The sequence below is a fragment of the Netta rufina genome (assembly GCF_964035555.1).
Source record: "Netta rufina genome assembly, chromosome: 11".
NCBI classification, from domain to species: Eukaryota; Metazoa; Chordata; class Aves; order Anseriformes; family Anatidae; genus Netta; species Netta rufina.
In genome coordinates this window covers 22746849-22760062 of record NC_140134.1, presented here as the reverse complement: position 1 = coordinate 22760062, position 13214 = coordinate 22746849, and the positions used below count along the sequence as shown (strand labels likewise).

Genomic DNA, 13214 nt, shown 5'->3' with positions numbered 1-13214 from the left:
TAACTCATTTTAGATATAATCTTGAATCAAGTTCATCATTTCTATAAATAACAACTTGATCTAAAACAATCCAAATAGCATTCAGATAAATGCAAGCCATCTGTATGGATTGTGCATTGGCAACAGATCAAACAGCAGAACAAGCTGTTCTAGAGAACTGAAACTGAGCAAACAGATGAAGATCCTAATGTATGCAATCCAGCATTAAATCACCCACTATATTCTACAGAAGGAATCCTTCTTATGTAAAAATCACATCTTCCAAAAGCCATCCAAACCAGGCTGCCAGGTGCCAGGAAGGGAGGGGGAGGAGGCAGAATCGGGAAGCCTAACGTGTCATCCCATCAAATTGGGAAGTATCAACAAAGGGGCCCCTACCAGTTTCCTCAAGGATATAAATTATCATACACTGTCTATGTGAGATTTTAAAATTTAAGAGACCTTTCAGCAACAGTTACTGCTTGATCACTTACTGTGATACACATCAAGATACACATACTACGGTACATAGCTGTGATCCTACTAGATTTTGTTCAGTGTACTGACTGATCTCTGAATAGACCAGTATGTTCTTTCACACAGACAGCTTTTAAGGCTTCAAACTTTCCTTTATGCCCCCATATTTTATTTTATTGTTAATCTCTGGCTCAGAGAGTAGAGAGGAAGGGGAGAACTGTGTTGGGAAGGTAGTAGTCACAACATACTTGATTGGTTATTTTTCTCCTCAGCATCTGAATTGGCCACTGTCTGAGACAAAATACGGGCTACGTGGATCTTTGCTCCAATCAGGTACAACAGTTCTGCTAAAGAATTTGTCCCCATCTACCCTCCAGCTCAGCTCTCCACCCCTTAGCTTTCAGCTTTTTAAACAGATTTCAGAAGCAATTAGACTTCTGCCTAGTACACCTTACCTGAGTGCATGAATACAGTAGATACAGCGTGGCATGTTCTTGCGATCATAGATATCTGTAGTTTCTGGGTAGAATATCTGAAGATAAAACAAAGTTAGCAGTCTGAACAATACTCACTCTATATACCTCAATGTCATAACTGTGATAAGCCCAGGTCTTCTGCAGTACATTAATGAAGCAGCCCACCAAACAAAATTCTTTGAGCTTCTCTGCCCCTAGCTCAACATCTCTCCTATTTTAAGTGTCAATCTTTCCTTTTGTTTCTTTCACCCAAACCAAGGCTTCCTTCTCCCTGCCCAAGTTCTACACACGTGAAAGCATACAATCCTTCCTTCGTGTGCCTACCAAGATACCAGGCCATAAGATGTTAACGGGGACTTTGGTGAAAGCTAAAACGATGAAAAAATACTTGCAGTAGAAGAGAGAATGAGGATTTTGTCTGGACAAAAATACTTGTCCAGGTCCCTCTGCAGGGCTTTCCTATCCTCCAGCAGATCGACACTTCTCCCCAGCTTGGTGTCATCTGCAAACTTACTGAGGGGTATTTCGATATTTCCTAATCCCAAATTTATTCCTTTAAGATCATCAAAAATCCCAACAAGGCTCAACTACTAAACCTCAACAAGTTATTTGAAAAACTTTGCCAAATATAAAATAACCAAGTTGCAAGCATATATCCAAATAAAACAGAGCAGATTAAGTTATGCAACGCTTGCTTTGGTGATACCGAGTACGTTTTACAGAAAACAAACAAATAATACACTTAGAATCCATTAAGGCAACTTGGTTATCAGTGCCGAACTACCACAGTTCCATATATGTTCAGACAATAGCGTTTATTGAACTCCTCTGAGGTATCAGGCCATTCTTTCCTTTAGTATAGCCAATAATTCATATTTAAGTTACACCAGGAACATATTTCAAATTAATTTAAAAATTTCATAGGCAAATCTGAAAAAATGGAGTATCTACTGTTTTCTGGTGCACTGCTTCTTTCAGTGTAGGTTTCCATAAAACTACCACAATCTAACTGTAGCTCAGAAATTGCTCAACAGAATGCAGATGGTATGCCAGACTTGTGATATGAAGGATACTGTACAGAAGAACAAACTATTTTTCTCCTAATCATTCTCTCACAGAAGAATGAAGTATGTCAGCATATTTTAGGATGGACTTTCTATAGAAATGCAAATCTAGAGAATGAAGAACCAACTATATAGAAGACTGACGATTTTAGTTAAACAGCAAATGCTTCCACAGAATGTAAAGCTTTTTGGGGATTATATACTTATCAACACATACAACATAGGAATTACCTTTGGGAGACCGATCTCAGCCATGGCATTCAGCCACTGAATTACATTATCAGTGTGCCGGAAATGAAGACCAGTTGCCTGAAATAAAAATAGGCAGAAACAAGAGGGAGGGCAGACAAAATATCACAACTGACAAGACAGATGGTGGAAACCATACTCTTACAGAAAAGGCATAAGAAGTCTTCTATGTACAATTATATTGCTTATTTATAATAGGGCAAGTTCTTTCATGAACACAAGCACAGACATAAAGCTAAGAGTCCACTCCCCTCACTTACCCAATGTTCTAAAGTGAAGGAGGAGTTTTTCAGGTAACACTAAAATAACGTAACTTTCTGCTTATTCAGTCCGCACATCCACGTGCACGTTTTCCTATTGTAAAACTATACCTAATCCAATACCCAGAGAGCAGCTCTCACCTTATATCTAGTTTGTTCCCTATCATAGATTTTCTTCACAGAAACGACTTTAGGAGAGAAAAAGTTTCCAAGTTTGGCCAGGTAGACGCCATTTCTCAAGCCTTCTTCGAGTTCTGTTGTGGGGGGCAGCTCCTCATTCAGACAGGCCTCCATCCATCTGTAAATGCAAGACGAACAAAGTAGGTCACTTAAATATAATTCCAATTTGTGAACACAACTCTATGCCAAGTAAGTGCCTTGCTGTTACTGCTATGTTACTCTCCAGCATAGTATTTATTTAGCGCAGAGGCTGAAAGTCGCTATAGCACTATCGGAAGGTGTGTCATTAAGATACTAATCAGTAATGCTTCAGACAAAATATTAAGCCTCCTCATAACAACTGATTTTCTTGTTGCCTTCTGTCTCATTTAATTTAATGGTGCTATTGCAGTTCAGTCACACCACAGGAGGTTCAGACTGGGCATTAGGAACAGATTTCTTTACCACGAGGGTGGTCAAACACTGAAACAGGCTTCCTAGAGAGGTGACTGATGTCTCCCCCGTGTCCATCAGTGTTCAAAAGGCATTCAGACAATGCCCTCAATAGTACGCTTTAACTTTTTGCTAGCCCTGAAGAGGTCAGACAGTTGGACTTGGTGATCTTCATAGGTCTCTTCCAACTGAACTACTCGATTCTACGTAAATCTGCTTCTGAATCTCCAATTTTCAGTCCAGCATTCAAGGGACGCTCAAGGGAAAGAGCTAAAAATTACATAACCTGTAACAGGTGAAAACATGACAAAAAAAAGTGATCTCTTGAGCTTGAGCAAGAAAATACATGATGATTTCTTTGCATTAACTAAAATAAATACGTTAACAAACATTTATTTTCAATTTTGGCGATATTTTTGCACAGTTTACTCTTGATTTCAATTACAAAACACTGTAGAAGTAGCCTAAGGAGATGAGATGCTTCCGAATTCACCACGGGCACTTTTTATTCTCTCCTGAAAAGGCCAGATAAGGCAGTAAACTGCATTTCTAATTACCTAAGGCAGGTAGGCACTTGTGAAAATGGAAAATCTCACAGGCTGCAACATTTTAATGATCAAATGAAATATAACTTCGACTAGTGCAGATACAGAGTCTTAGGTAGTCTTCTTAACTGTCTTGCCTGCATTTATTTTCAGCTATTCCTAAGGCTTTCCTTCTTTTGTAAGCTACCACAGAGCCACCCTCTTCTTCTGTGACAACTCCTCCATTTTTAAGTCTGCTAACATAAACAGAATATTTGGGAAAACAAATTTCAGATAAACTGTACACCTTTGCTACTAAAACTCAAGAGGAATGCCAGTCAAGTTCTCACATCTGAATCTATTTTTTCTTGGTCTCTACTTGAAACATTAGTATACAATGTTGTCTGTCAGTGCATAAAGTAGCCTTCTGCCTTTTAAGATAAACAAGCCATTGTTCTTTAAAAGAGAAAGTATAACACTAGTGCTTTGTTCTTTGCTCAAATTCTGTGTTTGATTAAAGGTACAAGTCAAATAGAAAAAAACATCTGAGGATAAGTAAACATCATCTGTGAATTCTGTTGCCTACACCAAAGAGCATCTAGAAAATGACCATAAAGTAAATGCAGCATTAAGTCCCCACATTCTTAATTCATACCTCCTGCACTTCTGTTTGAGTTTGGGTTTTTTCTTCCTTCAAGATCTAGTCCCAGACGTTTTTTTTCCAATTTGTGGATTCTTCAGCAGAGAGCTATTCTGACGGACTCATTATAGAAAGGATTCTCATGATTCAATATAGGTTTTATAAACAGCTTGATTTTACTGTTGTTGCTTTGGTTATTCACATTATTTTAAGTATCTGCATTTCTCTCCAGAGGGCACACACTGTGAAAACCTAATTCAAAAGGAAACTTATGAAATTTTCACAGCTGCTCATCATTAAGTACCTAGAATAAGCCACTGTTACTGTCCCCAAATCTTAGTTCTACTGATTCTTCCATCTGAATGAAAACAACTACGTAATTTTAAGGTTCTCCCTCTTTGCCCAGGAAAGCCTTTTCTTCACAGTTGACGCATCTACAGCTCCAAACAACTGAGGTGACACCTCTGAAAAGCTAACACAAGCAAGAAAAAGTGCCAAGAAGCTTTTCAATGAGCTTGCCACACTAACTGATCATAAAATCAGGACAGCAATGAGATGTCTCCAAAAGTGACAATTTCAGCAGAGCATGGAATGATGGGGAAGGGAAGGGAAACCACATTTCTCAGGAACTAGCACTCACAAAACAACATCAAGAAAACAGTTTTATGTTCCTGCTGGCAGCCCTCCCATAACAGCAATAGTTCAAGGGAGTGGTTCTCAGCAAGAAATGGACAACACACCAGAATCTTCCAGCTTCTGTCAACTTCTCATTCTCCAGCCTCCTCACCCACTTCTAGTCTTTCTCACGTTCCCAAACTTAAGTTTCTTAATAAACCATTAAAAAAAAAAAAAACTCTTTAGAAAACGTACACCATGGCAGTTGTCGTCTCTGCTCTGAACATTCAGATTATAGAAACTCCGCATGGAGGAACTTTCAATCAGGAAACAAGTAGCTGGTTGGAGTAGTTGTGACAAATTACACAAAAATGACTAGACTTGAGCACTGCTTGAAAAGTCCCTTGAAACAGGACATTGCAACACCACATCCAGAAAGGGAAACACCTTTTTCCTCCATTCCAAGAGTAGATACTCTAGAAATACAGAAGTTGCCTTCCATGTTCTGGAGAAGCACACAGAAGTTTTTGGAAAGATACATAAATACAACAACATTTCCAAGCCTCAAGTCTCTTACGTTTCTTGTCAGTTTTACTTGCTTTCATAAAAAAAAAAAAAAAAATAATAACTTGAAGTCAGAGGACTGACTTATATGACTAACTGGAAAACAAATACAACCCAAAGGTCATGTTAAGGGAGTAAGAAACTGAGTAAAAGTACGAAAATACAAATTGCAGAAAGACAAACAGTTCAACAAGTTTTGACATCGGTTTGGTATTCGATATGAACAGCTTACAAATTTTATGTAGTAAAGGGATATGAGTGCAGAAGGCATCAACTCGGGACACATACAAGTCATAGACAGAGACTACACATGAGAAAAGACAAAAACCAAAACACCCTGTCTGTATTAGAGAAACTTTCACAACGCAAAGGATGCTCAGTCTCTCTAGTACAAATTTAACAGAACTAATAATCTCAAAGTCTCAGCTACCTTCTACTTATCACATCAGATATGGTGCACTTAGATGGTAACAATTTTGAAGTGGAAAAAGTATATATATATATAGCAGGTTGCTAATTTGAGTCTAGTCTAGCATGGAAAGCAAAAGCTTTCCTGTAAGCTTCTGAACAGGCTCCGATAGTGAAAGACCATACTTTCCTTTCTGATGTGAAATAAATGCAGTACTTTGAGACTTAGACTGCTGTATTTCCTCAAGTACTTTTTAAAATTAAGAATTCAAACACTACCAAAAAGATTAAAAGCATACTAGTCACCACATCTTCTTGAACAGAATGTTCTCAAGGCTGCTTCTGCTGCAAATCAAGAATTGGGAATCAAACAGTAAGACTGGGAGAGCACCTCAAATCCCAAATGAGACATATTACACTGTGGAGGGCAGTCTGAGTCTGAGAAAAGGTGGGGCTTCCAACTGCAACCAGTATATGGAGACTGGAAAAAGCATCAAGGAATAGCATTACAAGGAAGAAAAGGTTTCTGGGAATACCTGGCCAGCTTCCATATGTGAGCTAAAAAAGGAAACTCATTTTTTTGCAACTACTAAATTCCTGCTTTTTGCTGCTTTCTTCTCAGAAACTTTATTCTTCTTCAAGTTCTAGAAAATGTGCAAAGCAACTGAATGAGTAATAGAAAAGACATGACGTAAGTTTAAAAATTCTGGCCTGTTATCCAAAAGATATTGTAAAGCAAGCTCATTACTATCATTTAAATTATGCTCTTCCCCTATCCCACAACACACAGCTGCATTTCCTGTGCTACTCAACTTTCAGAGTCTCTGAAGTTGGAAGGGTCTTCTTGAGATTATCTAGTCCAATCTCCCTACAACCAGCTCAAGCAACCATCTTTTCCCTTCCTTGTGAGTGGGACAAGAATTTTCTTTATTGTGAGTGTGACAGCACTAGAACAGGTTGCCGTGAGAGGTAGTGCAGTCTCCTTCTCTGGAGATATTCAAAACCCGCCTGGATGCCATCCTGCACAATGTGCTCTAGGTGATCCTGCTCAGCAGGTGGGTCAGACTACGTATCTTCAGAGGTCCCTTCCAATCTCGGCCATTCTGCGATTCTGCAACGTCACTTACACACCTTAGATCATTAGAGCCAAAGACTCTTGAGAGGACACTGAGTCACTTGAACCCTGGAAGAGTCCAAATGCTAATAATAAAGCTCACAATTCTCTTCTGAATAACCTTGGGAGTGGGGGGAACACTCACTTTGCTCAAAGGTAGGAAGACCTAAAAGGAAAGAGGGAGCATACAACCACCTAACTTAACACCTTACTGAAGAACACAGTTGCAGCAAGTTCTGCTTAAGCACCTCCATGAAGACAAATAATGCGTAATGAGAACATAAACTTTCTCCATGTTCTAATACCTGTTTCAACAAGTTCCTAAGTGGGTGTTAATGTAACTACAAAACCAGGGCAATTTACATATAATAATGCTCCCCCTTCTTGCAGCATAGTTTAACCCTATGCTAGACCTGAGGACAGAATGTTTTTGAAAAGCATTATGCAAAAGCGTTTATATTTAAAACTTTTTATGCTCATGTTAAAACTAATACTTATCATCCTTAAAAAAGACAAAAATAAGTGAAAGGCAAGCATTTTTCAAGTCTCATTGAAAAAAATAAACGTGGTTGATAGGCAGCAGTGTTTAGACATTAGAACACTATGCCATCAATAAGGTTTCCACAGAAACCTTGAGGTTTTGTTTTGTTTTGTTTTTTGTTTTTTTTTGCTTGTTTGACTGTAGTTTAACAGCATTTATTCAGTTGCTGTATTAGGCTTATGTGGCAAAGTTTAGGTAGCAGGGGAGCTGCACAGGTGGTCTCTCTGAGGAGAGTCTAGAAGCTGCCCCACATTAGATAAGAGCCAGTTCCAGCCAGCTCCAAAAGGGGCCTGCTGTGAGTAAATGCAGAGAAAAACAATTCCACAGACACCAAGGACACTGAAGAAGGGGAGAAGGTGCGCCAGGCACTAAGGCATAACCACAGAATGGTTGAGGTTGGAAGGGATCTCTACAGATCATCCAGTTTGACCCACCTGCCAAGCAGGATCGCCTAGAGCACGTTGCACAGGATCACATCCAGACGGGTTTTGAGTATCTCCAGAGAAGTAGACTGCACAGCCCCTCTGGGCAACCTGTTCCAGTGCTGTCACCCTCACAGTAAATAAGTGCTTTCTCATATTCAGTTGGAACTTCCTCTGTTTCAGTTTATGCCTGTTGCCTCTTGTCCTGTTGTTGGGGACCACTGAAAAGAGAAAAGTTCCCCTGCAGCTTGCAGAGAGGTCCATGATGGAGCAGGCTATCCCCCTTGTGGAGAACAGTCAGATTTGTTCAGATAAGCACCAGCTTTAAGTGAAGGGGAATTAAGCAGTTTTTCTCTCTTATACAAACTTTGTGGATGGAGGTCTGCAAGCTTCATGTGAGAGGCTGCTGAGGAAGGAGTCTAATATTGGTGAGACAGCCCTATTTTGGCAGCAGAACAGAATCTTGAGGGCCCTAGTACCCTAGTGAAACCTTTTGATTCGATGTGTAAAATTAATATTAAAGTTCACACCCCTGAACATGCTAATGAGCTTAAAGAAGCATATGCTAAACAGATATGACTACAGTACTCAACTCTTCACCCAAATCATGCTAAACATCACCACAGGGAGGGAACAGATAAGGTCAGGATATAAAAGAACATTAGGAGTTAGTGTAAACGGATTAAAAAGAGAGAAGGTGAAGTTAGAGAGAAGAAAAAGGAAAAGCTGGGGCGGAGGGAAAGGAATTGGAAACCTAGAAGAGGCTGTGACTTTCTCTTCCACCAAGATTGAGGTCAACTGCATGAAGTTCAACAAGGCCAAGTGTTGGGTCCTGCACCTGGGGCGCAATAACCCCAAGCAGAGCTACAGACTGGGAGAGGAATGGTTGGAGAGCTGCCAGGCAGAGAAGGACCTGGGAGTGATGGTGGATAGTCGGCTGAATATGAGCCAGCAGTGTGCTCAGGTGGCCAAGAAGGCCAATGGCATCCTGGCTTGTATCAGGAACAGTGTGACCAGCAGGGCTAGGGAGGTGATCGTCCCCCTGTACTCAGCTCTGGTGAGGCCGCACCCCGAGTACTGTGTTCAGTTTTGGGCCCCTCGCTACAAGAAGGACATGGAGATGCTTGAGCGGGTCCAGAGAAGGGCGACGAAGCTGGTGAGGGGCCTGGAGAACAAGTCCTACGAGGAGCGGCTGAGGGAGCTGGGCTTGTTCAGCCTGGAGAAGAGGAGGCTCAGGGGCGACCTTATCGCTCTCTATGGGTACCTCAAGGGAGGCTGTAGCGAGGTGGGGGTTGGCCTGTTCTCCCACGTGCCTGGTGACAGGACGAGGGGGAATGGGCTTAAGTTGAGCCAGGGGAGTTTTAGGTTAGATGTTAGGAAGAACTTCTTCACTGAAAGGGTTGTGAGGCATTGGAACAGGCTGCCCAGGGAAGTGGTGGAGTCACCATCCCTGGAAGTCTTCAAAAGACGTTTAGATGTAGAGCTTAGGGAAATGGTTTAGTGGGGACTGTTAGCGTTAGGTCAGAGGTTGGACTCGATGATCTTGAGGTCTCTTCCAACCTAGAAAATTCTGTGATTCTGTGATTCAAGACAGGGACAACTTCTTGGTAACCTCTGCACCTCCACCCTTTGGTGAGGAATATCAGGGATAGCATTTTGCTAGCACTATTATCATATATTATCACTACAGCGGTAAGTGTATTTATCAACAGCAATTGCAAATCTGTTATATCTGTTGCCTTATTAAATACATTCAACTTTGTGAAGCTGTTTCAGTGAAAGCTCTTAGCAGGGATCTGAAACAGGCAAATGCTGGACTCTGATAATCATCCTTTAACTCAACTCCCCTGCAGCCCATGGCATACCACAGCAGAGCAAATCTCCACACTGGAGCCTGTGGAGGTGGCGGTATAAGAACAGGTGATCTGGCAGGAGCTACCACCCAGTGGGGGTGTGGACATGACAACCCATACTGGAGCAGTATGCTCCTGAAGGAGGGACCCCGTGGTATAGACCCATATTGGAGTACTTCTTGAAGAACTGCAGCATGTGCGAAGCCCACGCAGGATAAGTTTGAGAATAACTGCATCCCACGGAAGGCACCCCATGCTGAAGCAAAGAGATGAGAATAAGACTATGCTAGAACAGAAGAGGAAGTGTTAGAGACTGACCACAGCCTTAATTCCCCTGCACTGCTCAGAGGGAGGCAGAAAATGGGGGGGGGGGGGGAGGAGGAGGCGTTTTTCGTTTGCTTTTAGTTTCTCACTGCTCTAGTCTGTTATTAATAAGCACTTAATATTAGTCTCACCCCGCTCCTTTGAAGAGGGGCAATGAGAGAGAGGTGCTGCCCATCAGGGTGAAACCACTAGAGGCATTACAGTCTATAGAATTCCCACTCTGGTTCCTCCATCTCCCTAGCACGGAAGCGATCATCTTTAAGCCAGAGTTAACTCTCCAATCTCATCACACAACCTCATGGGTAATGTAGGCCTTCCAATTTTACTGAAGCTTGTCCAAATTAAATACATTCACCTTTCTAGTCAGTCAGCATAACTAGTATTAAATGCATACTCCCCTCCAAGACAAGATCCTTGAGTATCTACAGGCAGCTAGTACCATTATTTGCACTTTAGAACCAGGCGTTCCTTCAGAAGACACAAAAGTAAATATCTAAACAACAGGTATTGTCAGGCAGCCAGTCTCTCAAATAACGTTATCTTCAAATTTTGAAATAAGGCATTGTTCCACTAGCAATGATTGGGGAAAAAAAAAAAGAAAAAAAAAAAAAGCATCAGTCTCTCACCTACTGACTTATTCTCTCCCCCAGCACAGTATTATCAAGGATTGTGACATTATACGACAGAAAGAAGAGATGCCATCCAAAGGGGTCTGGACAGACTGGAGAAGTGGGCCCACATTAACCCATCAACATGATATTCATATCATTTTAGTTGCCCTTTAGGTGCCTTTATGTTCTATAAAAAATGATATAAACTACCCAGTCTGAATGGGATATTATATTGTAATATGATGGGGAGGTGGGGTAGGGATAAGATTTGTTCTTCAATCACCTCCCACTGTCTGAACAGACGTTGATGTTAGAAAATTCACCTCTTCGGCTTCTGAGAGTGTGATGTGCACTAGATACCTTGCTCCACTATTAAGTCTCCTCAGAGATATAGCTTCATATGAAAATCTCTCACTATGAAAAAAGATGAGAAACTCTCCAATCCATACCTAAAGCTGAGACACTGCCATTAGCAGCACAAGCAAAACGCTGCAGTGCCTAATTCACACATTACATCTCAGTTACACTACCGGCAAAGAAGTAAATACAGAAAATCTCAGGACAATTACATAAATTTTAAATATAATAAACTGTTTGAATTCAAGGTGTTGTTTTTTTGTTTGTTTAAGTTAAAACTCTTTTCCAGCAATGCAGCCCAAAGCCCTCTTTTTGGCTATACTAGCAGTAATTCATAACAAAAAACAAAAAAGACAATTTATAAAGACTGCTCAGTAATGAAAAACATTCTTGGAAATAGAGCATGAACTCAAGCCTGTCTGCTCTCACCTGTGTATTTTAATCACTAAACAAAGGACTCCTGATTCTTTCCTTCTGGTCATGCAATCTTTAACTCTTATGCAAAGTGGTATGGCTTCAGCTATAGGAGACAGGAATTCCCTCGCATGTGTATAGACAGCCTGTAGGCCATTAAGCAAAGTAAGTGCTCTGACTGCCAAAGTGGGAGACTGTATTACCGCTACTTGTGTTTTGAATGACACATCTGTCACTCCCTTCTTCGAAAAAGATAATGTCAACAACTAGGCTTGTCCCTGGGACAAAACAGGAAAAACATAATTCCTGACAAGGTGCAGCAAAAACAAATGCTTAACCACTCAGCCTTGTCAATGCTGAGGCAATAGCTGGAAGCAGACGCAGGACAGCCAAGAAACTTTAGTTAAAGATTATTTATCCAAAGGCTAAGTAAGTCTCCACGAATAAGCATCAGCTTAATGAGAATATTAAAGCTGTGGCCTGTATTAGGCATTTTTGCCTAACTTTCTTGTCAAGTCTGGACAAAGAATTGAATAGAATACAAGCATCTCAGAAAGCATCCACTCTGAAGCCAATGTCTAAGTGGTTTTTCTGGGGCTCATTCAAGCATGCATGGTGACTTATAATGGCATTCATCTCTCCCTGTAGCTCAGCATTCGATCCTAAAGATTTTTTATTCAGAGGGACAGGGTGATTTTGAGATACATTTCTATCTTTCTCACTAGTCCCACCTCATCCAAGTCTGCATGGAGAGAAAATTATTATCTGCTAGTACCTAAGCAACCTCTGTAGATGTGCAGTAGTGACAATTGCTATGAAGTACCTGAAAGACTATAGTATAAGCGGAGTCCTCCTAGCCCCTTCAAAAGTATTTTACAGCGGCATGAACTATTAAAATCCTGGAATGAAGTACTGAAAATGAGTCCTCCTTTATACTCTGCCAGCACTGATCTTGTACAAGATCTGTTTTCTTTCCTATAAACATGAGCCACAGTGTGCCCTGGCAGCCAAAAGGGCAAACTACATTTCGCGGTGCATTGAACAGCATAGTCAGCCAGTCAAGAAACATGACTTCCTTCCCTGCTGTATTTAGCACCGGTGCGGCCTCATATTGATTACTGTGTGCAGTTCTGGGCTCCAAAATATAAAAGGGATGTTAAGGTCCACGAAAGCAACCAGAGGAGGGCAAGAAGGCTGGTAAAAGAGCTGGAAGGCATGTCCTACAAGGACAGGCTGAGGATGCTTGGGCCATCTGGTCTGGAGAAGAGGAGATCAAGAGAGGACCTCATTGCTCCTTGCAGCTTCCTGAAAATGGGAAACACCAAAGGAGGTGCTGGTCTCCGCTCCCCAATAACCCATGACAGGACATGTAGGAACAGCAGAAAGTCACACCACAGGAGGTTCAGACTGGGCATTAGGAACAGATTTCTTTACCACGAGGGCGGTCAAACACTGAAACAGGCTTCCTAGAGAGGTGACTGATGTCCCCCCCGTGTCCGTCAGCATCCAAAAAGCATTCAAGACAATGCCCTCAATAGTATGCTTTAACTTTTTGTTAGCCCTGAAGAGGTCAGACAGTCGAACTTGGTGATCTTTGTAGGTCCCTTCCAACTGAACTACTCCATTCTATAAAACACTGCAGTGGAACACGTCTGTCTTGCTGGGGGAGACTTATACAGATGCTCCAAAATATATCACCAGTCAGAGGAA

At 41.3% G+C, this 13214-nt stretch overlaps 1 protein-coding gene across 2 annotated transcripts in view; it reads right to left on the bottom strand.

The window, feature by feature from the left end:
* The window catches only part of IQGAP1 (IQ motif containing GTPase activating protein 1), a 61378-nt gene that overhangs the window by 43325 nt on the left and 4839 nt on the right, over positions 1-13214 (bottom strand). For both annotated transcript variants that reach the window (XM_084293301.1, XM_084293300.1), the window contains exons 3-5: positions 2647-2803; positions 2228-2305; positions 912-988 (exon numbers count right to left, since the gene is read on the bottom strand). In XM_084293301.1, the coding sequence (XP_084149427.1) occupies positions 912-988; positions 2228-2305; positions 2647-2803 (312 nt within the window). The remainder of the gene's footprint in view (positions 1-911; positions 989-2227; positions 2306-2646; positions 2804-13214) is intronic.